The sequence below is a fragment of the Dermacentor variabilis genome, chromosome 4, assembly GCF_050947875.1.
Source record: "Dermacentor variabilis isolate Ectoservices chromosome 4, ASM5094787v1, whole genome shotgun sequence".
Classification (NCBI taxonomy): Eukaryota; Metazoa; Arthropoda; class Arachnida; order Ixodida; family Ixodidae; genus Dermacentor; species Dermacentor variabilis.
Genome location: NC_134571.1, coordinates 29,924,901 through 29,952,827, shown reverse-complemented (window position 1 = coordinate 29,952,827; position 27,927 = coordinate 29,924,901). Strand labels below are relative to the sequence as shown.

At 44.8% G+C, this 27,927-nt stretch overlaps 1 protein-coding gene across 1 annotated transcript; it reads right to left on the bottom strand.

Annotated features, from left to right (window-relative positions):
* Nucleotides 1-101: 101 nt before the first annotated feature.
* On the bottom strand, nucleotides 102-27,919 carry LOC142578857 (cytochrome P450 2A9-like). Its single transcript, XM_075688494.1, has 9 exons — nucleotides 27,621-27,919; nucleotides 18,027-18,241; nucleotides 13,058-13,176; nucleotides 11,472-11,578; nucleotides 8,865-9,166; nucleotides 7,920-8,035; nucleotides 6,878-7,136; nucleotides 3,278-3,468; nucleotides 102-1,212 (listed from the first exon to the last, which is right to left on the bottom strand). Exons 1-9 carry the CDS (start codon nucleotides 27,651-27,653, stop codon nucleotides 1,037-1,039), a joined length of 1,518 nt encoding a protein of 505 aa, XP_075544609.1. The 5' UTR covers nucleotides 27,654-27,919; the 3' UTR covers nucleotides 102-1,036.
* Nucleotides 27,920-27,927: the final 8 nt, after the last annotated feature.

The window sequence follows — 27,927 nt, the reverse complement described above, 5'->3', positions numbered from 1 at the left end:
TTTATTTATCATTTTTCTATCTCATTTATTAAGCACAAGTAATTTCCCCTATGTTGTCCTTGGTGTCAGTGTTTGTTGGCTTCTTATGATTCAAGCGTTAGTGTTGTTTAGGGTAGAGAAAAACTTGAGAAAACGCGCGTTTTATTAGAAACCGATACATTCGAGTCGTCAAAAAGCAGAGGTCTGTGCTATCAGTCGTCTGCCAAGCCGCAGAGTAAGAAAAAAGCACTATAAACACAAATGGCATGCGCGCAAAATAAATGACTCTATTTATATAGCTCTTTCGGTAAATTGCACGCAGAAACTTTTCAATTCACCATGGCACCAAAGAAATAGAAATATAATAACGCCAAAGCGCGAACGATGACTACGGGCGCTTTCGTGTTTTGACACAGAGACTGACGCAGAGGACATGCTATCTGCTTAGTGAAAGCTTTTTCAACTTTTTCTGCTGGTACAAATTTCAACGCGCACTCAGTGCAAACCTAGTCTACGATATTACGTGGTCACCTTCCATGCTCCGCCTACAAGCGCTGCGAAAAAATTACCCTTTTTGGTTGCCAGCCGCTTACGTTAGGAATATCTGCTCAGTTTGTCGCATGCAACGAACTACGGGGAAAAATATGTCACACGTGCCATGGCTTTCTAATTGGCACCTGCCGATCGGACTACATTTCGCAAGCCATGGTGGACAGACGACCACTATAAGCACGAATGGATAAAGGGGAAAATAAAGAACATGTGCCAGTTGTTCAATCCCCGTTAAAGGCACTTAATTCCGCCTGCTAGCGATAGTAATATAGTGCTGTAGTGCTTCAAAGAAATGACGGAGCATGTCGCTACTTCCTAAAATCAGTCATCCCTTTAAAATTTGAAGAGGAGGTGAGACACCTCTCTCCCGAATACCAAGTAGACTCATGGTTGTTCTGGTGAGAACCACCTCCTCTAAAAATGCACTTTGGATAAACATGTGAGTTGTGGTTTCCACAAGTCCGAGGGTGGTATATTGTCGACTAGATTGGGACCAGCTCTCCTGTTATCGCTTCATGAAGCGTAGGTGTTGCAGTCTGGGGACGCAGAGGCCGTCAGTGTCGAAACTCAGGTCTATGGACTTTCCCTCCTCTGGCAGAATGATGAAGCGCTGGACCATCAGCGTAGTGTACACGAACACTTGCGCGTTGGCCAAGGGTTCCGCGGGGCACATTCGTTTGCCTGAAAAAAAGAAAATATAAATATAAAAATCAGGGTTCGATAGAGTAATTGTAACGAAAATAACTGCTTGTAGTTTTGTTGTAGTGCTTCAACAAATAGCTCCTGGATGGCATATATGGTCACAAATGTGCTTAAGAAGGAAGAAAAGAAGGCACAGGAAAGAAACAGACTAGCTTCCATATTGTGATCCAATGCTTGAGAAAGAGTATGATAAGACAGAGAAATAATAAGTAAAGGAGATAGAAAGCAAGAACCCCGTGAGTATATCAAGCAATGCAGACAAGTCAACGTATGCAAAGCACGCCTGGATCGCTGCATTATGCGCACCGAATGAAGATATGTCATTCTTTTCATGAAAACCATAGTTCTAAAAATTAGTAAGCAGGAGGGTCGGAAAGGGGCTCTGGAAGCTGCTAAAGCTAGATTAGTTGTCGCAAGAGTCGCGAGCGTCATTTCGGACTTGAGATTAGATTATATTTCCGGGTTCTACGTGCCGAAACCAAGACCTAATTACGAGGCGAGCGGCATTTAAGAATTTTGCAGGCTAATTAGACACACAGCAATGTTTTTTTTATCAATTGAGGCAATATGCTTTTGGGTAAAGTTTGGTAGTTGCGCAGGAGGTCAATAAAAGCGCCGTTTTAGAAGGAACCTACGCCAGCATTCGATAACACGTCTTCTTCGCGACGGTGCAGTTTGCTCTTCAAAAAGAAAAAAAAAGAAGAGGTAATAATAACAGGAAATAGATGACAGCACGGATGCTTGAGCACAGAACGTCCAGCATTGTTGAAGCTGACAGGATACGTGGACGTCCGTGGCGCACGGACGATTAAATGGCCACCAAACTTTCCCAAAATAAGTGCACGCTGCTTTGAGTTACTTGGTCGTTGCGCCATTACAATATTTTGGCATTTCAACAAGATAGCGACATCTTAACACGAAGCCTCGGATGCACGACGCGGTAGGGTCAATGCAGAATTACACCTGCGCTAACAAAACCCTCGTGTTGATCGGCTTACACGAAAGGGAACTAAATGTTGATCGAAGCCCGGAGCAGACCGGGAATACGAGACATACTATCCACCACCAGCGATAAGCATGTACTGGCAATGAAAGTTAAATTGAAAATAAGGTGAAATAGAAGAGTTGTGAACGCTTTCGAAAGCTTAGCTGCCTTATGATTCATCCGTTTCTTTCCGTGACAAGCACCGCAGTGACACAATCGCTGATTGAGGCAGGAAACTATCGGGCTGGTGCCCAGATTAACCCCAACGACGCCATGTGACGTCCTTGCGTGCGACGTGATCCATGTGGCTCACATAAAGGATATTCGTTTATTCACTTCCTTTACTTTTGTATATGGGGTTCTGTATCGCTAGTACAGGAATTTCAAATCTCCAATGCAAGACATGTGCAATTTGGCGCTTTCTTTGCTTGAAACACGCTTCATCGCCTTGTCGCTGCCTAATAATTACAGGGATGTGACGTTTTTATGATTCTAGCACAGACAAGGCTATGACCGCTTCCGAAGAGAAGCGAAATATTGCCTCGACGAGAAAATGATGCCGCATTCTAGTTCTCGTGGAACGCTTCGCACAGCACGTTGTCCCCGCCATTCAAATCGAGCACCTGTGCTATATCGGGGTCACGAATGTTTTTAACTCCTTGGAGTAGATAATCTAGATAACGACATGCACTGAGGCAAATGGTGCTCGATTTTTGAAGATAAAGGTGTTCTGCGATGATTTATCACGTGTTCGTCCATGACTTTGAATTTTTAAGAGCACTGAACTATAAGAAGCCACTTTCCACTCAACTTCACTTCATATTCGCTCTAAGAGCGCTAGAGCACGCAGTTGCAGTGCCTTAAAATGTACTCAATTTTCTTCGTCTTTTTAGAAAAGGTCTTCAACACCTTATGTATGTTTACATAGACTAAAATTGTCACTATTATCAAGCAAAAATGGGGAACGACCTGCAATGAGTATCAGCGAGCCATGAAACTCTCTTGATTGCAGTGGGTGTTTATCGTCATATAAATTATTACCATGAAGTGTGCTCCTACCTATAGAGAAGGCAATAAGGTTCTCTGGCTTTTCAATTAGTGCTGAACCGTCATCGGTGAGGAACCTTTCTGGCTTGAATTGCTCCGGGTCAGTCCAACGTTCCGGGTCCATGTGCGCCGCCCATATGTTGGAGATAACGATCGTTCCAGCAGGGATCAGGTACTGACCAACCACGACGTCTGCTTCGGCCCTACGAATTCAATTGGAATAATACAGAAATACAACTTTTCCGTTGTTTAAACATGCATCACTGAGGCATATTCGCACTCTTTTTTAATTCATCATTTAGGCAGGCTCGCCCCGCGAAGAATTGACATTATCGCGATATGAGCCAATTGCTCATACTGATACCTCGAAGTGATTTTGTAATAGCCAAAGCAGTTCCGTAAAAACAAAAAAGAAAACAAAAGATGTTTGGCGGCAGAAACAATTTACTTAAATGGAAACTGTTGCCCTCTTATGCTAGTGAAAGAAGACATTCACTGCTTGGATAAGTGGATAAACCTGTCATTAACTATACTGGCATGTGCCTATCGCAAATTTGACAACATTTCTCCCTTCGAACTAAAGACACGTGGAAAATTCTTGCGATAAATGGGACGCAAGCGGTATTAAATGCTGTTAAGTATGTATAGTTCAGAACGTCAACAGACGTCCTATACTTCATGTCATGTGCGTTCTAGTTAAAAAATAAAAATAAATCGCTGGTAAACTAAGATATACAACTCAGCTACGAGGTTTGTTCCCCCGTACAATGTTATGACAAACTGTCAGCCTCTTTATTATGCTCGGCCACTTGCGCCCGTTCGCCGTCGTTCCGTACATGGGTCAGACAGAGACGTCGGAGTATAGAACGACGTAGTCCACTGACAGGCGCGAATTCTGATGCCTCAAACAACGCATAAATATCCTGCATCGCATGTCCTGCGGTACGGCTGATACTTTTGTTGTCCTGTAAAAAATTCCGAGGACACCTAAGCAATTCTTATGAGTTGTGAATACGAAAGCATTAATGTCCGAGTGAACGCCGATGAGCGGTCCTTCTAGCTATGAACTCCTCGCGGGCAAGCGAGCACGTTGATACGCTTGGCCATCCCCTCAAAGATAGCACAAGGCCAGTGCACTTCGATCCGTGACCTCACGCTACCTTGCCCGACTGCATCTAGTGGGAACGCTTCCAGTAAGCGGCGGAAATTTTGACGTCACCGCTTTCGTCGCGCCGGGCTTAGCAATGGAAATTTCGGTTCAAGTAGCTTGATATCATAAAGCAGAGCGCACAGGCCTACTATCGCGAAGGCGCTAGCTTAACCCAGTGGGTAAGACACTCAGCTTCTTAGCGTGGGGTCGTAGGTTCGAAACTCAGCACCGCCAACGTTCTTCGTTTTGAATATACTCTGTATATTTTATATATACTAATTTCTTTGCAGCGAGACGAAGTTAGAACACAGGCGAGAGCTTGCACGGACTAGGAACGCCGCTCGGATCAGACAGGTTTCCGAGAGCGAGGGTGACGTGGCGTCGTGGTGACGCCGTCTGCCCTCACGCAACACCTGGCGCGGCAGCAGGTGCGCCCTTGCACCTGCTCAGCTCCGTCGAGGCACGCGCGTGACACAGCGTCGCAGCCAATGGGAATTCAGGTGCAGCGTCGCTGCTACAGACGCAGGCTTTTCGCTCAGTGGGCCATTTGATGCTTTCCCGTGAAAAAGAGTTTCTGCACAGAGGTGTGCACTCTCTATTTCACCGGACGTAACAGTGCGCCTATAAGGCGTCTTTACCCATTCCGACGTGCACGGAGTGATTGTAGCCACTTACCGCTTAACAAAATATATCGTACAATCGCAGGCTTGATGCTATTCATAGAACCGTCGCCACTGTTGCGGGTGAAGATAACAACGGCGTTATCCTTCGGCTATTGCCGACTGCGCCTGTCGTTTGACTTCTCCGACGTTTTTCTACTCTTTTTGAACTAACGCGGAGCAGGTGAGTGGTAACCGGTTTTCTGTCGCGGTATTCACGGCATCGCATCACTCGCCGCGGTAACTTAGTGGCTATGACGTTGCGCCGCTAATAGCACCAGGGATCAAATCCCGCCCGCGGCGGCTGCATTTCGAAGGGGGCGAAACGCAAAAGCGCCTGTGCCCCGTCCATTGGGGGCACGTTAGAGATCCCCTTGGTGGTCAAAATTAGTCCGGAGTCATCGACTGTGGCGTGCCTCATAATCAAATCGGGGTTTTGGCACGTAAAACCCCAGAAATAATTCATGCCTGCGGCCCGCAGCGCGCTGAGTCGCGTACCTCAGGACCTTCATTAAAGTTTTGCATCCATCCATCCATCGCATCACAGACGAGGCAAAGCCCGACAAAAGCAGCGCACATAATAACGTCCGAGCGCTAAGTAAGCGCGCGCTGATGATAAAAAAACTCGCACCAGAGATCACGAGCATTGGTGAAAATACATTGGTCTTATAATAGTTTCCAACATTGCAAATTTCATCACAATAGATCCCTCACTTCGACGAAGCCATGGAATAAGCGAAGGAAAAATGAGCTTTCCCTGTGGTGGAAGCCAAAGCTATATCATACCGTCGCTCTGCCGGTGCACGTGCCCTGGTGACTACCGTAGACTTTTTCTATGTGCCGATGTTCTGACACCATGATGCTAAATAAATTGAGGTAATTTACTTTGTTGTGCGAACAGATCAAGGTTCGAGATAGAAACTGCAAAAGCGCCGAAGGTCTGAGTAGCAACTGGATCAACACCAACTAGCCCAACTTTCCGCTTTAATTAGAGTATAGCTATAGTACATGTCGCATGCTGAATACGCTGAAGCCGATGCTAAGCGCAAAAGTAGAGAGAAAGCGGTGAATTGCGCTTTGCGTTCTTTGTGCATCTCATTACGTTGGTTCAGTTTTTGTCATCGTGGCATCAATTACTCATTAATATGAAGGCAAGTTAAATGTATCTGTGCCATGCGCGCAGTTTCTTGCATCGTAATTTCTTTGAAGATAGAATGAATTCTGGGAATTTACACGCCAAAACCACGATTTGATTATGACACACGCCGTAGTACGGGACTCCGGATTAATTTTGAACCCCAGGCGATCCTTAAAGTGTCCCCAATTCACGGGACGGGGGCGCTTTTTGCATCTGACACCCATCGAAATGCGGCCGCGGCGGCCGTGATTTGATCCCGCGACCTCGTGCTTAGCAGCGCAACACCATCAGCCGCTAAGCCACCGCGGTGGGTGTTTGAAAATGGACATGACAAAAGAAACTTATCTGTTCTTGAAAAAAAAAAAAAGATGGCAGGTGGCAAAACTTCTCGTTTTCGTTGGATAATCTCTGGCATGTGTTCTTTTTTGTTCTTTTCTGCAATTGACGTTACAACACCGTTGCTGGACTCCGCAAATAGGTGGCATACGGCTATACTGAGGGGAAGATTGCTATACTTGGGAGTTTACTTTTCTAATCAATAGCGTACTTTCTTGAAATATTTACTGAAAGTACAAAATAGCTAACACGTTATTGAATCCTCTGTTCGCAAAAAAGCAAGATAAGAAAACACAGTACGCCATTTTGTCAGCACGTCCTATTCTTACTGCCTCGGTATTCCAAGCAACGCTGGCGTCCTCCAGCGGTATAGTTCCCAGATGCTAGCCATGGTGTAAGGCATGTCATGTCTGTCCTCCCAGCGAGGGGGTCTGTTTTTTCCCACCACCAGATCGACCTCATCCCTGATCTTGCGCTGGACTGTGTCCACCTTGTCGGCCAGGTTGAGTAGGTGCCACACCACGGTCTGGTACGTCGTCTGGGAGCCCGCGCCGAACAGCGTCAGAATGTTGCCGAGGAGAAATTCATCTGTGGTACCAAAATGGAGACACAACAAAAAGATTTGCTATTAATGAAGCTGGCTTAACTTACACCCAGTTTATACAACCGAGCGGCTCTGCATCCGGTAGATTTGTTATCAGGATTCAGAGAGAATTCGCAACTAAAGATATGTGCACTAGGAGATATTTCCCATGCGTTCGGTGCCCTAGTTACTTCATCGCTGTTACCGTTATTGGCCAGCATGCTAGCAGCGGGAAATATTTTTTTTTGTACGAACCCCTTTATGAGCTCGGCTCGTGATTGACCCCGTTTCTAACTCTCATAACGCTTGCACAGTCCAGGAATAGAGTATGCACGTAATGCGTGCATAATTAGGGCTAATTCCCACCTCCACTATTTACTTTCGCTCTTATTACTATGTGAAAAAGAATGTCCTTGGACAATACAGAGCGAAGATAGTTTAGTGCACTTACTTAATTAAAAAAAAAAAAGCTTTTGTATAACTCAAGCTATTATTTCTCCGTAAAGGTGAGCATTTACGATGTATTGACACGCGTCGTGAAGGTGGTATCTATTGCTTGTATAGGTAACAGGAGATTGTACGAAGTTCATTATTGCAAAAATGGAACTTTAGTTCCCATAAGCCTACCTTTCGCTTCCAGGCCGTGTAATGTTAGATAAACAAAGACATGCGTATGCCATCTCTCATTTGTATTGTCAGTAAGCGCATAGAGCTTTTTTTTTTCTGCCACAAAAGTGCTCAGCACGGGGGTAGTGTTCACTCTTCGAATTAGCACTAAAAGAACGCACCTTTAAAACAGCTGTTTGGGTTGCCATTTTCATTAGCGATCATCTGCTTGTAGTCTTCAATGAAACTAATGCTGTTCTCTTGTCTCCCACTTGCCTGTCCGGATACTACTTCTTGGCTGCAGTTCAGAAAGCAGGAAATTATTGGCCCCACATTTCCAAAAGCAAGTTCGTCGCTGAAACAAAGCTCATGCAACGAAGCTAGTGACTCGGTGTTTACGTTGGTAAAGACCCAGAAATACGCACACAACCTTTTGGAAAACTGTACGTTCCAGGCTTTCGGAAACTGGAGCTCCTTCCGGTCTTCGCCGCTAACGTTACATTTACTTACAGAAACATTCACCAACCGAGACAGAGCACCGTGATTGTTCAACCATTAACAATAAAAGCAGCGTTAATTCTCAGTATCATTTACTGAAAAGCTTGCAAAATGAGCATAGGATTTGCACATTAAAAAATTAAAAAGATCAAGGTGCATTCTTTTAATGAGAGCAGCATTCCGGGCAAGTTGGTAATCCATTGCTTAAATGATATTGCGCGACATAAAAACGACACGGACGTGTCGTCTTCTTTCACGTCCGTGTCGTTTTTATGTCGTGCAATATCATTTAAGCAATGCATTCCTTTACAGAACGGAACAAAGTACACCATGCCTTTCTTTCGTGTAACCATCCATAAATGATAGTGTCGTTTCGCGTGGGTATGAAAGTAACGCGTCACATCACTGTTTAAGTCATATTATGCCTTTGATCGGTTTTGCTTAAATCTTATTCCATAGGAAAAGCCTACTTCTGACGACCTTCGGATGTTGTCCCCATAGGGCCGTTAAATCACCAAATTAGCCATTTTACTAGCAAGTCAGTCATTACCTTCACTATCGTCACCATCACAGCAGGGCGCGCACATGTGTTAAGATTGTGTCTCGAGAGAAATACAAGACAGCCGTACCTGAAGAATGTTTGCAAGTCCTGCGCAATTCTCCTTATCTGGCCAAGCTTGGTGAAGAAGAGTGTAGTGACGGCCCTCAGGCCAATAGGCGTGACGGTAACGAGTGCGCCCGCAGCGAAGCATCGAATCGCCTTCACGAGCAATCCGTCCAAGAAGGTCCGCCGCTTGTCTTCGAAGTCATATCGCGCACCCAACACTAGCACCGTCACGTTATTGGACACGCTTGGCAGCAGGAGCTCACCAGCGTTGATGGCTGCACCTTTCGTGTCGGAGATCTTTCTTGCCAAGTAGACGGCCTCGTCCTGGACGCTCAAGAACAAAAAAGCGCTATAAGAACGAGTATTATAGACAGAATACGATGTTTGTGCGAAAATTTCAGTTCATCAGATATATAAAACAAATTAAACCACATTTAATATCACCAAACTATACAACGCAATAGCTCCGACAGCGATGTCCTCCATTCGCTTTTAGATAAGTTCCGTAGGTTTAAACAAAGATGAATCATCCAATATGCCAATTTCAGCGACAAAACTTCAGTGGCGCAAGACAGCGTCATTCATTAGAGGGAAACACATCACACTGACAGCTGCCACCGAGAATTGTTCGGGCGCGTCCCGAGCTCAAATTTCAGTAGGTGAGCCTTCCGAGCCGCGAACATCGTCGCTGCTAAAGGTGAGTGAATTCATTGACGCTGTCCCGTGTTCGTTACATGATATTTTCATAAAAGGTATGGAATATTGCGAGAAGCATCATTAACGTCCGCCGGAATGGGTTTTCCCAAATTTATAACATCATTGTAGCTCTCTGCATGTACAGAAGTGTGAAAATATAACACATATAAGATGGAGGAGACACGCTGAAAAGCTTGCGGCCTTTTAGACGAAATGTTTCACAACTTCAAGGGTCCCAGAGAACTGGAAGAATGCGAACATTATACTAATCCACAAAAAGGAAGACGTTAAAAAAATTGAAACATTATAGACCCATTAGCTTACTTCCAGTACTGTCTAAAATATTCACCAAGTTACCCTCCAACAGAACAAGGGCAATAATCGACTTCAGTCAACCATTAAAACAGGCTAGCTTCAGGAAGGGATACTCTACAACGAATCACATCCATGTCATTAATCAGGTAATCTAGAAATCCGCAGAGTACAATCAACCTCTCTGTATGGCTTTCATAGATTACGAAAAGGCATTTGGTTCATTAGAGATACCAGCAGTCATAGAGGCATTACCTAATCAAGGAGTACAGAACGCTTACGTATATACCTTGGAAAATATATGCAGAGATTCTACAGCTACCCTAATTCTACGCAAGAAAAGCAGGAAGATACCTATAAAGAAAGGGGTCAGACAGGGAGACACAATCTCTCCAATGCTATTCACTGCGTGCATGGAAGTATTCAAGCTATTGAACTGGGAAGGCTTAGCAGTGAGGATCAACGGCGAATATCACAGCAACCTTCGGTTTGCAGATGACATTGTCCTGTTCAGCTACACTAGGGATGAGTTACAACAAATGATTGAGAACCTTAACAGAGATTGTAAACGTAGGGTTGAAGATTAATATGCAGAAGACAAAGATAATGATCAATACCCTGGCAAGGGAACAAGAGTTCAAGATCGCCAGTCAGCCTCTAGAGTCTGTGAAGGAGTACGTTTACCTAGGTCAATTTCTCAAAGGGGACCCTGATCACGAGAAGGAAATCAACCGAAGAATAAAAAGGGTGGAGTGCATACGGCACACATTGTCAGATCCTGACTGGAAGCTTAACACTATCATTGAAAAGAAAGGTGTGCAATCAGTGCTTTCTAGCCGTGCTAACATGAGGCAGAAAATTGGAGATGGACAAATAAGGTCGAGAACAAGTTAAGGACCGTGCAAAGAGCGATGGAACGAAGAATGAAGGTGTAACGATAAGAGACAGGAAGAGAGTAGTGAGGATCAGAGAGCAGATAGGGATAGCAGATATTCTAATTTACATTAAGAGAAAGATATGGAGCTAGGTAGGCGACGTAATGCGTAGGTTAAATAACCGGTCGACCTTTAGGGTTACAGAACGTGTGCCAAGGGGAAGGAAGCGCAGTCGAGGACGACAGAAGGCTAGATGGGGTGATGAAATTATACAATTTTGCAGGCGCAAGTTGGAATCGTTTGGCGCAGGACGCGGGTAGTTGGAGTTCGCAGAGATCGTCCTGCAGTGGACAGAAAATAGGCTGCTGCTGATGATGAATCTTATTATGTGTTAATGTTACCTTAATGCTAATGTTATGTGCAAATGTTACTATGTGCATAATGTTATGAAGCGCTAATGCGTTTCACTATGTCAGTTAACTAGTTTACGTTCACGGACAGTGATGAGCTTGTAACAAAGCGTCCGTATGAAAATAGGTTGGCGCTTTTATCACAACTTTCAAGAGTTTTCCTCTTCACCTGTACACCGTGGTGTGCATTTTTGGTTCTGATTGTATAGCAACGTCACACAGCAGCTAGGCAAGGCTGTCCGCTGCAGACAAGTGAACTCGTGGTATGTTTCAAACACGCCGCTTAAGGGAAGGCGCCATTACGTTCACTTTCGAGTTACTCACTCGAACTCTTACCTCAATCTGCTGATTCATTGTCTTTCCACCATACGACCCTGAGGTAATGGAACGAACGCAGAACCTTCGGTTCTCGACCCAGGGCCGCCCATTGAGATTTGCCAAACCTGGGAGGAATAGAAAGTCGCTTTTAAGCAGAAATGGTGCCTGCATTCGTGGTAATGTAATTGTTTGTGAAATAGCAGTTTGAGGTAAATGAGCCGGGCTACAGGCTTTATTCTTGCAGCCCCAGTGAAATCGCGGTCTGCGTAGTTATGTAACATATATGTGACGCCTCATTTGCAGGAACGTGTGCAGTTTATCAATAAAATGTTCCTTAACTTCTACAACTGCTTGTAGACTGTGGAGTGCTGCCTATTTGTTTAAGTTGCGCAATGTGGCAGATGTTGAATTTTATCACCATCGTTGCGAGCTTTGTCGCGAGCTTTAGCAGAGCGCTATGTCCACTTTCAAAAATAAATAACCACCCATACCTGCATGGTATTGTAGTGTCGTTGAAGAGATGATGGTTCGCACTGATGGATGTTATTAATTAAATAGCAAATAATGGTTTGAAATCGATACATAACATAGGCACAGAGTGACATGGAGGTACGCTCTGAAATCAGAAAACGTACTAATATTACGCACGTTACACGTGACCTCACATCGCTGTACAAGCCCTATCTCTTAAATAGGCTCTGTTATCATATTAAATGGCTTGTCAGATATCACGGAGTCTGATATTTCTTCAAGTGAATTGTTTGAAATACGAATAAGTTTAACCGAAAAGCGGCTCTGCTCTTGCTGCACAGAATGTCGCGTCTTTAACATCACGCAGCGCAGAGCCCCCAGGCTGAACATCGGTTCGCATGTCTGCTTGGTGTTCCGTATCAATATTAAAGGACTCGTAGTGCAGTGAAAGACCACGGCATCAGTGCACATTCCCGATTCCCTTTACCACATGCTTTTCGTTTACATATTCTCTGAACACCACCAAGCGTGCGACTAGCAGCTTCGCAGTCTCCTCCTAAGATGACGCTGGGATGCGTGTGAATGCTCAACAAGAAATAGAGCAAAACACCTGTGCATGGATGTATAAGTTATTGCAGGAGCCCGTGACACGTTTCAGACATCTGGTAATGCTGGAAACGGATCATTTGCAAAGTATTACATTTATTGTTGCCGAAGCGGAAACCTCTCACCTTCCACAGGGCGCTATCGGGATACACTTAATAAATATCAGTGTTATCCATGTCCTTCTGTACGCATCAAATTGTGAGAAACGGCCATGTGAACAATTTCTGTTCAAGAGGTTTTTAATTTTGTTTGTACACAAACCACTGCTTCATTACGCACAGGCAGTTCTTCCTTCATCTACAAAGAATGTCTTTTATCGCTTCTCGTTGATTGAAGTTTATTATGTACCTGACTACGCCGCACAGGGGTTATGGACTAGTACCTCACGGTTGGCAGAGAAGCCTCAGAGTGTTGTTTTTTTCTTTCCGGAGAGATGGTTGGGACCTATGGGATAGTCATCCTTAAAAAAGTCTACATCCTCATATTTCTTCGCTTAATAGTCAAATAGATAGTGAAGTCTCCGTTACCTTTAAGACCTGCGTGATCCAAGAACAATGCTTTCGGTCGCCCCAAGAGCTTGGAATAGCCTTCCGAGATGCTCTCGAAGTCGTTTAGTACAACGACGTTCATGGCTCCCAGCTTTATCCTGAAAAGAATGCCTATGTGCACATTTGGAATTGAAGGACGGGACCATAAAACAGCTAAGACGTTGATGCAGGCAACAGTGTCGCGGTTTTCGACGCTCTGGCAAGAATGACGTTGCCCAACACCTTGGCCACGATTTGGCGTACAGGTTATCCAACTTCTGAGACCTATGTCGCGCAATACGAATACGGGGATGTTTCACGAACTGCGTTAAAAATTGCTCTGACCGGGCGAAGATGCGATAATTAAGCGATTTTCTATTGATTACGTTTATCGAATAGGAGTACATTATAATATGACTCTATCGATAGGCGCCGACTACGGGGAGCTGCGGGGACCGAGACCCCTCCGGAGTTTTCCGGGGGGAGGAGGGGCTGTGCCTCCACCGGCGATGACGAAGAGCCCTCCTCCCCCCCCCCCCCCCCCGAACACATACACACACCTACAGTGCCATTACCAGAGCTTTGTCACGCACATCATTTGAGGTTTCTTTTGACTTGCCTCTACCCCGTCACTTGAAATTTTATTAGGGCTAATAGCTTACTGCATCATTGTTGGCGCAGACGTGCACGGCTTTTAATACTTTCGCTTTATTTCTGTAAATCCTGACAATAGGCGGACAAGTGCATTGGAAGAACTAGCGGCGACTGCCTCATCCGTATTTTCTCCCTTCAACATTGTTTTAAATTTCTTCTGTAAACACCGTGCACGCACACAATATATTTAAACATACACGCAGGATAAAGCTTATATGTTTGAAAGAGACGGAGGTGGCCAATTAAAAAAGCTTTATAAAGGTATGGATAGTCTATGCCTAAGTATGAATATGTTGCTGTATGTTCACCTCGCTTCAAATTGCTTTGCGAGCTTTTTTGACCGTGAAAAAACCTACAGAATTCAGTGACCTCTTCGGCAGAGCCTTTATCAACGGCGTGTGAAATGCACATGAATGATGTGTATCTCAGTATTGTTTCTCTTTCCAGTAAGTAATGCTAACGACTCAGAAAAAATTTCTGATAATTTACATAATTTATTAGGGATGGAAATATCGTCACTTGCATACAAAGGTCATAAACATATACAAGGTGTCCCAATTAAGTATCATGCACCAAGATTTAGAAAAAAAAAGGCAATGCGTTACTTGAAGAAAATCTAGTGCCCATTGTTTCCAGTAGAGTGGAGTATCTGCCAGTAATTTTGTCGTTACGGAGATTTCATTAGGTAATTGTGATTAATTATCTAATTCGATACGTACTATCATAATTATCAAAGTGTCAATGAGGCTTTTGTAGGCACAGCCAAGGGACAGCTAATTGTGGTATCTTCAGCGACGTACTAATTACGTACAAATTTTTTTCCGATTGATAAATAAACCCCGCAAGATATGGAGAATACCACGTAATTGCGCTCTCTCCCGGATAATAAAGCAGCACCCTCGAAAAGGCCTCTGAGTTATCCAGAACGAAATAAAGGAAATAAAGAAAAACATCGTCATCGAGTTAGTGCCTTATCTGCTCCGTTTCGGCCGAAGTAACACGTCGTGCTTGGTGTTAGTTGGAAAGAGGCAGTGATAGCCGTTGTCTTAGCGTAGATAAAGTGCACGGGTGTGTTTTTCTTCCCCACAGAGCCTATCACCACAAAAGCGAATTGACAACGTCAGTCCAAAGGTTTAAAGGTGCGTTTTGTTTCGTCCCAGTCGCCGTGTCTTTCTCTAATGGGCCGAAGGTAAACATGATCCTTCCCTTTGGATCTGCAAATCGCAACAAGAGGAAGGCCGCAAATATATATCAGCCATGGAGGTGTGGCGGTAGACCAAACTTATCGACTATCATTAGAAATTATGAAAACCTGAGTCAAACCGGCAGCTTCAAGAAACAGCTGCGCGGGACTCCATCTTTGTGTCTTAGCCTGCGCACGGATTTTGTAGCATTTATGGCCTCAAACCCTCATGCTGCGGCGTGCGGGACGTGGCCGCCCAGGTACCAATTTCCAACTCATCAGTTTGGAGGATTCTAAACGACGGCCTTGCACCTGTATCACCTTAACCAGCACCAATGCTTGGAAGGTAGGGACCTGTAGAATCCTCTAGATTTTTTGAATTGGGTCCTTACAAAAGCAGCTGAGTCACCGGACTTTTTGAGCAACGTCATGTGCACAACCAATTTTCTCAAAAACGCCTAGGTAAATTTGCATAATGCACACCATTAGAGGGTCTCCAATCCACAATGGGTAGAGCGCAATGGTCAGTACCAGTGGTCGCTCAATGTGTAGTTCGGAATTTACGCCGTTGCTGTAATTGGTCCCATTTTCTTCGATCACACACTGACTGGACAGCGTTACGTGAACGAAATCCTTGAAGGAGTGGCGGATGAGTTTCTCAGCGAAGTCCCGCTGTCACATTTTCCACTTCTCCAGTATCAGCAAGATGGGGCGCCAGCACACAGCAGCAGCCAATCACGAAACTCGCTGCATTCGACTTTTCATGCGCAATAGATTGGAAGACACGGGCCTGTAAATTGGCCGGCTAGGTCACCTGACCTCCCTCCACTCGATTTCTTTCTTTGAGTGTGTGTGAAAGATCGTGCTTACGTGGTTGAAACGGACGTCAGATTAGTTCAAGGCAAGGTTAACGGATGTCTGCTGTCGAATTACAGCGTCGGTCATCAAGAAGGCCACTGGATATGTGATAAAGCGGACTCAGTACTGCGTAGCTGCAGAAGGACACCTATTCAAACATATCCTCTAGGCAGCAGCTGCTGTTCAACGGAGCTTACGAATTCATAGATAATAGGGACACTGAAATCTGATGGTTCTTCCTTTTTTTTTTGTGCTGACATCCTGATTGCCAATTCGGGTCACTTAAAAGTGGTATATTTACTTTCTTGAATGCATCGGCTTCGCCTTTTTTCTACACTTTGGTCGCTTCCCTGTCTGTTTACTTCGCTTTTACTTTTTCACGCGAACCTGATTTTGCAGCACGTATACACTTTTATGAAAAATAAATCGGTCACTTTAATTTGGCTTTGGTCCGAAGCAAGATCCGGCGTGAACTGTAGCTTCGCGTGCGTTCTTTCGATGCGGTGCGACCAAAGCCGGGATTTTGAAACATTCTATGCCTATTACATTGTCGCATTTCGTGCATGGTCAGAGCGGCGCTTCGGCCGCGTTATGAAGGGGCTTTTGTTATAAATGTGATCAGTCAGCCTGGAGAGACGGATAATAAGTGTGACGAAGAAATAAGAGGAAGGAATAGCTGCGAAGCCGCGAAATCTGCTGTTGGTGCTCATTCCGTACCATTATCAAGGTGATGCGCTGTCCCTTCGGGTTAACGACAGGCAGTTCAGTTGTTTTCAATCAGCTTATGTGAGGGCGCTGCTTTATGATGCGGGTGGGAGCGCACTCACATGGTATTTTGCATATCTCGTGAGGTTCCTTTGCCAGTCGGGGAAAAAAAATGTGCGCAATTATTACGTCGCTGAAAACATCGCATTTCGATATCATTTGGGGGCGCCTACAAATGCCTCATTGAGGCTTTGATAATTACGACAGCACTTCGCAAGTTAGATAATTAATTGCAATTACCGAATTAAATCTCATTAACGAAATAGTTACTGGCGACTACTCCACTGTACTGGAAACAATATGCACTAGGTTTTCTTCGAGTAATGCAACTGTTCTTTTTTAAGTCTTGGTGCATGATAGTTGGGGAACACTGTATAATTAAATAACTCAGTAACCGAAATGAGGCCAAGCCAGATTCGCTCGAAATCAGAATCAACAGCAGTCATGGGTACCAGCGCTTATACCCGGACTCACATAGAAAGAAAGAGAGTTTCGCCGGAAGGGCGAAGCAATATTAGTGATAGCCAAGTACACGACAATTACATGAAGAATGGTTACACCACCGAGAGCACTCAGGCTGTGAAATAGAACTGTCGTCTACTATGAGGTCTTGTACTTACTCATATAACGCCGTCACCTCATTCAGCGATCAATTCTTCGAGGTCACGCGAAGTTTATTCAATATATATATATATATATATCTCGGGTCCCAGCACCTCGCCCCTACACCCTCCCCCCCCCCCCCCCCCTTAGATATGAAAACGCTCCGCGTATGACTGTATTTAAAAATAGACGAATCACCATGCAAATTATATTATTTAAACTCTTTAACACAAAAAATTCATGTGTTTGGTCCCAGTGGCAGACCTGAAGCGCGCCATCCCAGGAGCTCATTCTTATTTACAAAAATGTGAAATGTTAAATCACTGATAAATTGACAGCTTAATAATGTACTTCTACCAGTTTTGCACAGAAAAGCGAAACTGAACGGCTGACGCTCGTACCTGTCGCGCAATTATTCGACGCCCACGAGGGACGTGGCTGCCTGGGTCTCACCGTCGGGCGAGCATGCAGCGAGCTATGTTGCGGCTTAATAAAGATGCTCGCCTGAGGTTCGTTGACGGGGACCATTTCTTTACTAGGTTGGTCGAAATTTATCAACATGTAATATTATCTGCGACAACATTTTGCATTCCTGGATATGGTTATGAGAACACTGAATTACGAGGTTCCAGCTTTTCCCATTACTGTCAATCGCCTGTCTATTACGGCGAAAGAAAGTTAATTAGTCTAATCTGAATAAATAAATGCGTACATAAAACCTCGATTCATTTTCAAATGAATGCCTCTGTGGCAAAATCAATCAAGAAGCTCCCATTTCATTACCACATTTTACGCATCTTTGAGAAATTTAGAACGCGTTGTGAAACGCCCCGTATATGCTCAAGTGAGAATAAATGACGACTGCGCTGATAATAGCAATGTTGGCTAAAAAGAATGCTTGGTTACCTGAAGACAGCGCCGTACTTGTCGGCGATATCCCTGAAAGCTTTGTGCCGCTGTCCTCTGAGAAATGGTAGATAGCCAAGCAAAGGCACTCCCCTTGGTCCAGGAGGCAGCGGAGTGCGGCCGGTGTTCTTACAACGATAGCGCGACCACAGGAAGGCGACCAGTGCTAGAGTCACAATACCAGTCCCAACTGTTAACAGCGATGCCAACATGACCTGCGCAGGCAAGCGAAGAATTACTAACAGGAAGTACGCGACGGAGTCGAAAATAAGAGTAAGGAAAGCAACAAGATAAACAAAAATGTCGACGATAACTTTGTATTAGAATGATAATTGTTGCCTTTTTGTTTTCTTGAAGGTAGCTTGTGCGAATCAGTCGCTCTTTTCAAATATATATAGATATTTATGATGGGCATTCGGAGAAGCGCCGCATACAAATGTACGTTGCTACGCTTTCGTTACCATATTTTATAGGCTTTCGCGAGAACATTTTGCGAGTATACAAGCGGTTAGGGCGCCTAGGTAGATCTTGCGATGTAAACATTTTTACGCTGTCTGTAATGGAGTGCTGCGCATCATGACGGTCAGTGTGCAGATCAAACAGCATGTGCGATATTCGTTCGTAACGTACGAGTTAAGCAATTAAACGGCACAGAACGCTGTTAAAGGGAAACGAAAGTAATTAGTAGCTGAAATTAACGGGTATCTCACATAAATTCGGTAGTTTTCTCCGAATGGTCAAAGCATTGACAGCGTTAGCAAGGTTTACAGTTGCGCTTGAACTCCTCGGACGATGTTCTAGATATGTGCGGCAGCGACACGTTGGCGCGACACAGTACGCAAGGCAACTGCTGCTAGCCAGAAGAAACATCGCCCTGGCAGCTACCAGGTGACTCACGACGCTAGGCTTAGGGTGCCTCGATGGCAGCGCAGAGGCGATACCACAAAAGCTTTATAAACGGTGGGCGATACTACGCTGTCTCGACGAAGAGCGCCGCCAGTGGCCGGCGCACGTCTCACTGCGATGGCGGCCGAAATGAAACCGACGGGAAATCGTCGACGTTAGCCATATAGTGAATATGCACAGCAGCGAAGCAGGAACTCTAGTGCCGTTATAGTGTGCGTACGCACAAGGCTCATGCCAGCAGCGGAAGGCCGAAGGCTGCTCTGGTTCCAGGGCCAAGCTAATTGAGGGAAACGGGACGGTGTGTCCACTTAGCTAGGTATTTAAAGCGAAGCCTTCTTAACCTCTTTCTTCGACTTCCCCGCTGCTGCTGTTGGGGTCCTGCACGCCGTTAACGTCGCGACGTGCTTGAGACACACGCCACTAACGCCGGCCGAGTCGGGACGTGGTTGATACGTGGCCGTGTCACAGAAATGTAAAAGGCATGCACTGTCAGTGTTTTATTTCATGACATTTGCTTATGAGCTGTCACTCTGCGAATTCCGAGGAATAACATTGTTAAGCATGTAAGACAAGATATGCGCCACGTGGAGGGCTTGCACGGTTGTGATTCAGAGTGATTGTTTGCCAAGCGACGTCCGCGGCGCCGGCACCGGATTTTTTGCGACACGGGGCCCTTAACGCTATCGCGTTAGTACTTGACAGGAGTGTGGCACAAAGGAAAGACGACCCGAGAAGTTCGTGTTAACATTTACGCCACGTCGCATGTGCACAATGCCCTCTGGACACCGTAATTAGGCGTGGCTCCCCACAAATGCAGTGCAGGACTTGCTTCGGGGGAAGAGGGGGGCGGGGAGGTGATGAGAGATTGCTGCTGATGATAACTCTTTGTTCTTACAGCGTTGCTGTAATATAAGAAATAACCCCTAAAAGCCTTTGGTTATTGTGTAAAATAGATAATGACAGACACAATGAATATGACTGTGATCTGGAACAGCGGAAGGCGTGAAACAAGAGATGGCACTACGTGGGTGATTGATGCGTGTCGGTAAATAGACGAATTACTCATACCGATAATTGTGTTCTCATACCCTACCACCCTCACCTGCTTCATATCTCTACCAATATTTTAGACCAACAACCAATGTCGCAGAACATTTGCACATTGATGCCAGTATTTGAAACACCAAGTAGGAAATAAGGATCTCTCCTCTTCTTATGACATAGCGAACGTTCAATGCTCTGTATTATCTGCATGCCTTTATGCACTGGACGCCGTAACCTCAGTCATCACCACTCTCTATCCATGTGGCCTTTTCTTGGCGCAGGGCAGTAGGCCAAAGCAAACTCTAGCTCAGACTGACCTATGTGCCCTTTTTTTCTCTCTCACCCACGCGCGTTCCGGTGTGTCTTGTGTCGCAATCCCAGAGTTATTACGAGGTCCTTGAATATAGCGGGGAAAGTTCTGTTTTTGTTTTTCTTGTTCGAATGTCCTGTCACAGACCGCTTCTCTAGCGGCAAAGATAAACAGAGGACTGTAGCTTTACTTTTTAGTCCCATCGTTTTGACAGCGATTGTCTAGACAGTGACAGCGAGGGCACATTAATAGAAGCAAGCACTGCCATGTTTGACGTGCATTCAGGAATGTGACCTAAAACAATGCAGACAGCCATGCCGCGAGGTTTCAAACTGATAAGTTGGAATGTTCCGAGATGATTTCTGTTTGTGTGCGAAGGGAAAAAAATAATCAGAAAGTTGTTTGATTAGCAGCTGTGCATCCTGCGAACGCCCGTTATTAACTCTGTGCCGCAAGAGAATTTTGCGCGACTGCACCTTCTGAAGAAGCAGTGAGCTCACTGGCATATGAGGTCTTCCTGAAGGGTCATGGCGTAGGCTGCTAGCGGTGCAGAAACTTGAAACATATGGGACGGAAACTGACCAGTGCCTACCAGTGCACCTGTTTGTCTGGCGCACACATTACAAGGGCCTGGTACTTCCGTCTTCTCATCCGCCATCATCATGTCCGTCGAGAACCTGTTCCAGGCGGTTCGCGATCGCACTGAACATTCGGGTGTGGTAGCGTTCCAAAATGCGAGTGGTGTCTCCGTAGGGGGGTTCCTAGAGTTGTTGGCAGTGTACGTTACCTCAACCATCGTGAGGTTTCACGATAACTTTTATGTACAAAGGCGAGGTATATGTATTTGATCAGGTGTTGCACCGGTGCTCACCGAGATCTGTTTAGTCAAAACACATTGCTTGTTGTCGCGGCTACTTACTGACGACTGCATAGTTCGTGTTTTCAGACGCGTGGACGAATTTTTAATCCTGTTAAATACTAATTCTGACAATGAACTTGAAGAGGTAGCGAAATACAGTCTTCAATCTTTAAAATCCGCAGCCACCAATTTGAATTTCTCGTTTGAATTTCCCGAGAATACTTCATTGCAGTTTTTAGACATAAGGCTGTGTTCTTTGATGATAAGTATCACCTATGTTGGAGGTACTCGCCTTGTTCAAGTAAGGCACTTCTGCCGTTCGATTCACGTCACTCTAAGCTGGTCCAAACGGGCATTGCGGTGTCATGCTTGAGATCATCTCTTGCCAAGTCATATCACCATAAGGTCCAAGCTAGTTTTTCCTCTCAGATGAAACGACTCCGTAATGCAAGATTTCCGCAGGCCCTACTCCAGGCCATAGCTGAGTTGCTGTTGAAGGCCATATGCCACCATACCACCAACACTGGGGTTGAGTTAGCAGGAAAGAGAGGCGAAAGTTTGAAGTAATGCCATATGTCCATAAGGTTTCGCATGGGATGAAAAGGGTGGCCGGAAAATTCGGTGTTGATGTAATTTTTTTCAGGGCCCTGCAAACTGTCGCGTTTATGCACCCTTTCTGACATAGATAAACCCATGAGCGATAGATGCAGCATAAGACACAGACATACGTATGGACCATGTAGAACAGAAGTGGTGTATGAGTTTCCGCTGACCTAGGGAATGTTCTATAGGCCGACTCGTTGAGGTTGGGAGGAGCACCCTCTATCTGTCCCTGATGTGCGGGAAACCACTAAATGAAGTGGTGCGTGATTAGGCAAATAATAAAATATTCTGTAGAGGCTAAAAAGTAAAAATTAAAATCAGCACTTGAAAAAAGAAAGTTCCTATTTTTTTCTTGCACATTCCGTCAAGCCGCCATAGAGGACTTGAAAGGTATTCTTCCTTTGTCGTACCACGCTGAGAACCCTAGAGTCCGGTTACTCTTTTTCTTCCGGGGTGGATTGTTTGCGAACATTCAGTTTTTTCCTGAGAGTAGCGGCGAACTGCACAAGCCCATTAGGGCTTGGCGCTGGACCACAAGGGTGGGGAGGGAGTATCATCATTGCCGAACAAGGTCCGCGCTCAGTTCATTGCTTATTAGTTTGGCAGAGCACATGTTATTACCTGCACCCATGTGGGTCAACTTGTCCGCAAGTCTTTACCTGAAACGACCAGGTGTTCAATCCCGGCCTAGTGAATACCATTATTTTTATGCTTCATTTAACAGCAGCGTATCGTTTGTCGCAAAGAATACACGGTATGTGCCAGCTTCTACGTGTTGACGATATATGTGTTCGGAATTTGCCGGCACAGAGCCACGGATGATGGCATTGATATAGTTGGGATGTCCTGGCCTCGAAAATGGTGGTCCTGGCACTTTCGCAACATACTTTATATCTTTTCCTTATTTAGGTGCTTTGGCACGTGAGGTAGAACCTGCAGAACAACTCTCCATGTAATAGACGCACAACTCAATATATGTCCTTTGACGGTGTCGCACTTTGTGAGGCGTGCTTTAGCCCCTGGTCAGCACTCGCCGTCCTCATTTGTGCTATGCATTGCGGACGAATGACTTGTTTTTGTTTAGGGCATCATTAAAGCGTGCGTTATTTTGCGTCCTGACTAATAAAGGGTGCTTGTGAAAAGCGTTCTCGAGGGCGACTGGCCTATTGAATGCCTTTGACTCGCTCAGGCCCTCCGCGTGCGTGCGCGAGCTCACCGCGGCTTTACTCCCACTCCCCTCGCTCTATCTTATATTTCTATTCCCTCTTTACTGTCCCCCAAAGTAGGGTAGCCAACCAGACGCATTTCTGGTTAACGTCCCTGCCTTCTCTCTTCATTTCCTCCTCCTCCTTGTTAAGGCGAGAGTAGGTTCATTACGCAACCACTGAAGTGATTGTACAAAACTCATTCATTACATTGATAAGGACATGTCAAAATATTGTCAATATCGGAGCAGGTCTTTTACTTAGGACGAAAACTGATTTACGAACAACCGAAAATGGGAAGGAAGTATTTCGTATATATATATAAGTGCGGCTATTTTCTTTATATTACTAGATGTATAATGAAATAATATTCGTCGATTTGCTTGCATTTTCGAAGAAAAACAATTTATTCAGATGCAATATATATATATATATATATATATATATATATATATATATATATATATATATATATATATATATATATATATATATATATTGCATCTGAATAAATTGTTTTTCTTCGCAAATGCAAGCAAATCGACGAATATTATTTCATTATATATCTATTAATATAAAGAAAATAGCCGCACTTTCGCGACCACTTCTACAAAACCTACGTAGCTGGGATAAGCAAGTTTTGCGGTATCTGTAAGGTCACGTGCTCATTCTGTCTGCCTTTATTTGCTCTATCAGGTAGGTCGCAGGAATAAATTTCTCTTTTTTTGGAGTCTAGAGGGGGCGAAATTTCTTCGTTGAAGTAAACTTGTTGCACTGATTCTTCTGATGCTTGAGAATCCTCGAGAAGTCTAAAAAAATTTACTGCCACAGAAATTCTTCTATTTCTCTTAAAAGAGAAGAAATTTTGGTATTTTGGTTGAGCCCTGTCATTTGCCCGTTTCTCATATTTTTTAAGCCAGCATTCTCCGGCGAAAGGTTGTTCTAAGGCGTGTTTGAAGCGTGCGATGTCGATAACAGGGATTCAGTCATAAGAAACTAGTGCTTGTTTTAAGCGCTTCGTAACTAATAGCTTCCGCGACCTAATGAATCATGGCAGAAGCCGCGCAAATATGAACGCTTTATCGCACGGAAAGTGTTACCATTCGAGCAGGCGCATTTCATACGTCAACACGCAAGGGCTAAAGCTCCCTGTTATCTCACAGCGTATCATTGATTATAGCAGTGTGAACGTTTTGGCAGGTCTCTCACCTGGCCAACACAATTTGCGAAAACAAGTTCACATCTAGACGTAATGAACATCTCTACAACAATGTCTTCGTTGAAAAGTCTTAAGAAAGAATAAGACAATATTCACACGCACCTGAAATTTATTTTCTACAACAGTGATTACATTTTGTTCCACAATATCATGTACATACATAAAATCTTACTATAAAGCTTTATTGGAGTGTGTTAAAAACAGAGGCATTTGTGATCACGTGACCGCGTGACCCGGACAGGCCGCCATTGGAATCTGAACCTGGCAACGTTTAACGTTAGAACGCTATCTAGTGAGGCGAGTCTAGCAGTGTTATTGGAGGAATTAGAGGGTAGTAAATGGGATATAATAGGGCTCAGTGAGGTTAGGAGGACAAAAGAAGCATATACAGTGCTAAAAAGCGGGCATGTACTGTGTTACCGGGGCTTAGCGGAGAGACGAGAACTAGGAGTCGGATTCCTGATTAATAAGGAAATAGCTGGTAACATACAGAAATTCTATAGCATTAACGAGAGGGTGGCAGGTCTTGTTGTGAAACTTAATAAGAGGTACAAATTGAAGGTGGTACAAGTCTATGCCCCTACATGCAGTCATGATGACCAGGAAGTCGAAAGCTTTTATGAAGACGTGGAATCGGCGATGGGTAAAGTCAGAACAAAATACACTATACTGATGGGCGACTTCAATGCCAGGGTAGGCAAGAAGCAGGCTGGAGACAAGTCAGTGGGGGAATATGGCATAGGCTCTAGGAATAGCAGAGGAGAATTATTAGTAGAGTTTGCAGAACAGAATAATATGCGGATAATGAACACCTTTTTCCGCAAGCGGGTTAGTCGAAAGTGGACATGGAGGAGCCCGAATGGTGAGACTAGAAATGAAATCGACTTCATACTCTGCGCGAACCCTGGCATCATACAAGATGTAGACGTGCTCGGCAAGGTACGCTGCAGTGACCATAGGATGGTAAGAACTCGAATTAGCCTAGACTTGAGGAGGGAACGGAAGAAACTGGTACACAAGAAGCCAATCAATGAGTTTGCGGTAAGAGGGAAACTAGAGGAATTCCGGATCAAGCTACAGAACAGGTATTCGGCTTTAACTCAGGAAGAGGACCTTAGTGTTGAAGCAATGAACGACTATCTCATGGGAACCATTAAGGAGTGCGCAATAGAAGTCGGTGGTAACTCCGTTAGACAGGAAACCAGTAAGCTATCGCAGGAGACGAAAGATCTGATCAAGAAACGCCAATGTATGAAAGCCTCTAACCCTACAGCTAGAATAGAAGTGGCAGAACTTTCTAAGTTAATCAACAAGCGTAAGACAGCGGACATCAGGAACTATAATATGGATAGAATTGAACAGGCTCTCAGGAACGGAGGAAGCCTAAAAACAGTGAAGAAGAAAATAGGAATAGGCAAGAATCAGATGTGTGCGTTAAGAGACAAAGCCGGCAATATCGTTACTAATATGGATGAGATAGTTCAAGTGGCTGAGGAGTTCTATAGAGATTTATACAGTACCAGTGGCACCCACGACGATAGTGGAAGAGAGAATAGCCTAGAGGAATTCGAAATCCCACAGGTAACGCCAGAAGAAGTAAAGAAAGCCTTAGGAGCTATGCAAAGGGGGAAGGCAGCTGGGGAGGATCAGGTAACAGCAGATTTGTTGAAGGATGGTGGTCAGATTGTTCTGGAGAAACTGGCCACCCTGTATACGCAATGCCTCATAACCTCGAGCGTACCGGAATCTTGGAAGAACGCTAACATAATCCTAATCCATAAGAAAGGGGACGCCAAAGACTTGAAAAATTACACACCGATCAGCTTACTGTCCGTTGCCTACAAAGTATTTACTAAGGTAATCGCAAATAGAATCAGGAACACCTTAGACTTCTGTCAACCAAAGGACCAGGCAGGATTCCGTAAAGGCTACTCAACAATAGACCATATTCACACTATCAATCAAGTGATAGAGAAATGTGCAGGATATAACCAACCCTTATATATAGCTTTCATTGATTACGAAAAAGCGTTTGATTCAGTCGAAACCTCAGCAGTCATGGAGGCATTACAGAATCAGGGTGTAGATGAGCCATATGTAAAGATACTGGAAGATATCTATAGCGGCTCCACAGCCACCGTAGTCCTCCACAAAGAAAGCAACAAAATCCCTATAAAGAAAGGCGTCAGACAGGGAGATACGATATCTCCAATGCTATTCACAGCATGTTTACAGGAGGTATTCAGAGGTCTGGAGTGGGAAGAATTGGGGATAAAAGTTGATGGAGAATACCTTAGCAACTTGCGATTCGCTGATGATATTGCCTTGTTTAGTAACTCAGGAGACCAATTGCAATGCATGCTCACTGACCTGGAGAGGCAAAGCAGAAGGGTGGGTCTGAAAATTAATCTGCAGAAAACTAAAGTAATGTTTAACAGGCTCGGAAGAGAACAGCAGTTTACGATAGGTAGCGAAGCACTGGAAGGGGTAAGGGAATACATCTACTTAGGGCAGGTAGTGACCACGGATCCGGATCATGAGACTGAAATAACCAGAAGAATAAGAATGGGCTAGGGTGCGTTTGGCAGGCATTCTCAAATCATGAACAGCAGGTTGCCACTATCCCTCAAAAGGAAAGTGTATAACAGCTGTGTGTTACCAGTACTCACATATGGAGCAGAAACCTGGAGGCTTACGAAAAGGGTTCTGCTGAAATTGAGGACGACGCAACGAGCTATGGAAAGAAGAATGATGGGTGTGACGTTAAGGGATAAGAAAAGAGCAGATTGGGTGAGGCAACAAACGCGGGTAAACGACATCTTAGTTGAAATCAAGAAAAAGAAATGGGCATGGGCCGGACATGTAATGAGGAGGGAAGATAACCGATGGTCACTAAGGGTTACGGACTGGATTCCAAGGGAAGGGATGCGTAGCAGGGGGCGGCAGAAAGTTAGGTGGGCGGATGACATTAAGACGTTTGCAGGGACAACATGGCCACAATTAGTACATGACCGGGGTAGTTGGAGAAGTATGGGAGAGGCCTTTGCCCTGCAGTGGGCGTAACTAGGCTGATGATGATGATGATGATGATGACCGCGGTGAGGAATGCGTAGGGCTCGGTATCGGGGATAAATTAAGCTGATCACAAATGAACCTGCTACGATTACTTGACATGAAAACAACTCGTGATTTCACTGCTTTGAAAATGCAAAAGTCGGCAACTACTTTCGATTTTTTTCCAAGCCACGTGTTGCGCATATATCCGTCTCTTGCTCTTCACTCTTAAAAAAAGGCAGTAACAGACAGAACAGAAATTTCTCGGCACATGCCCCACTATCCGGCTCCGTGTGAAACTGTTCTTTCACACGCTGTAAAACTCTAGCTTCTCGTTTAGAGTTTCAAACGGTGCGATGCGCCACCGAGTTAAATGCAGTGCTATCGCACCTACCTCCATATGGCCAGTGTAGCTGCCGTTATCCATCTCCGTGTGCGTCTAAATACGCCGCCGTGCGCGGTTTCGAATAACGAGATTGAACGCTCTCGAGCAGGTAGGGCAGTACCGTCAGCGACGAGCCTTCTCTCTCCCAGGCGCGCACGTTGACCCTGATAATTACTGCGTTCTTTTCACCCCTCTCCTTACTCTTTCGCATTTGCGGCGAACACCTGGCAAGCCAGATTGTTGGAAACTGTGTAATCGGTCAGTTCTGCCGCCAAATATGTACGGAACGCCGGCAAGTATTTTCGAATTCCAAGAT

What these genes read in the sequence shown, in the direction of transcription:
- LOC142578857 (XM_075688494.1), bottom strand. Translation starts at nt 27,653, where the DNA reads ATGGATAACGGCAGCTACACTGGCCATATGGAG. An exon ending in GCTACACTGGCCATATGGAG is followed by an intron (nt 18,242 to 27,620) that starts GTAGGTGCGATA and finishes TTGCCTGCGCAG; the next exon opens with GTCATGTTGGCATCGCTGTT. An exon ending in GGATCACGCAGGTCTTAAAG is followed by an intron (nt 11,579 to 13,057) that starts GTAACGGAGACT and finishes TATTCCTCCCAG; the next exon opens with GTTTGGCAAATCTCAATGGG.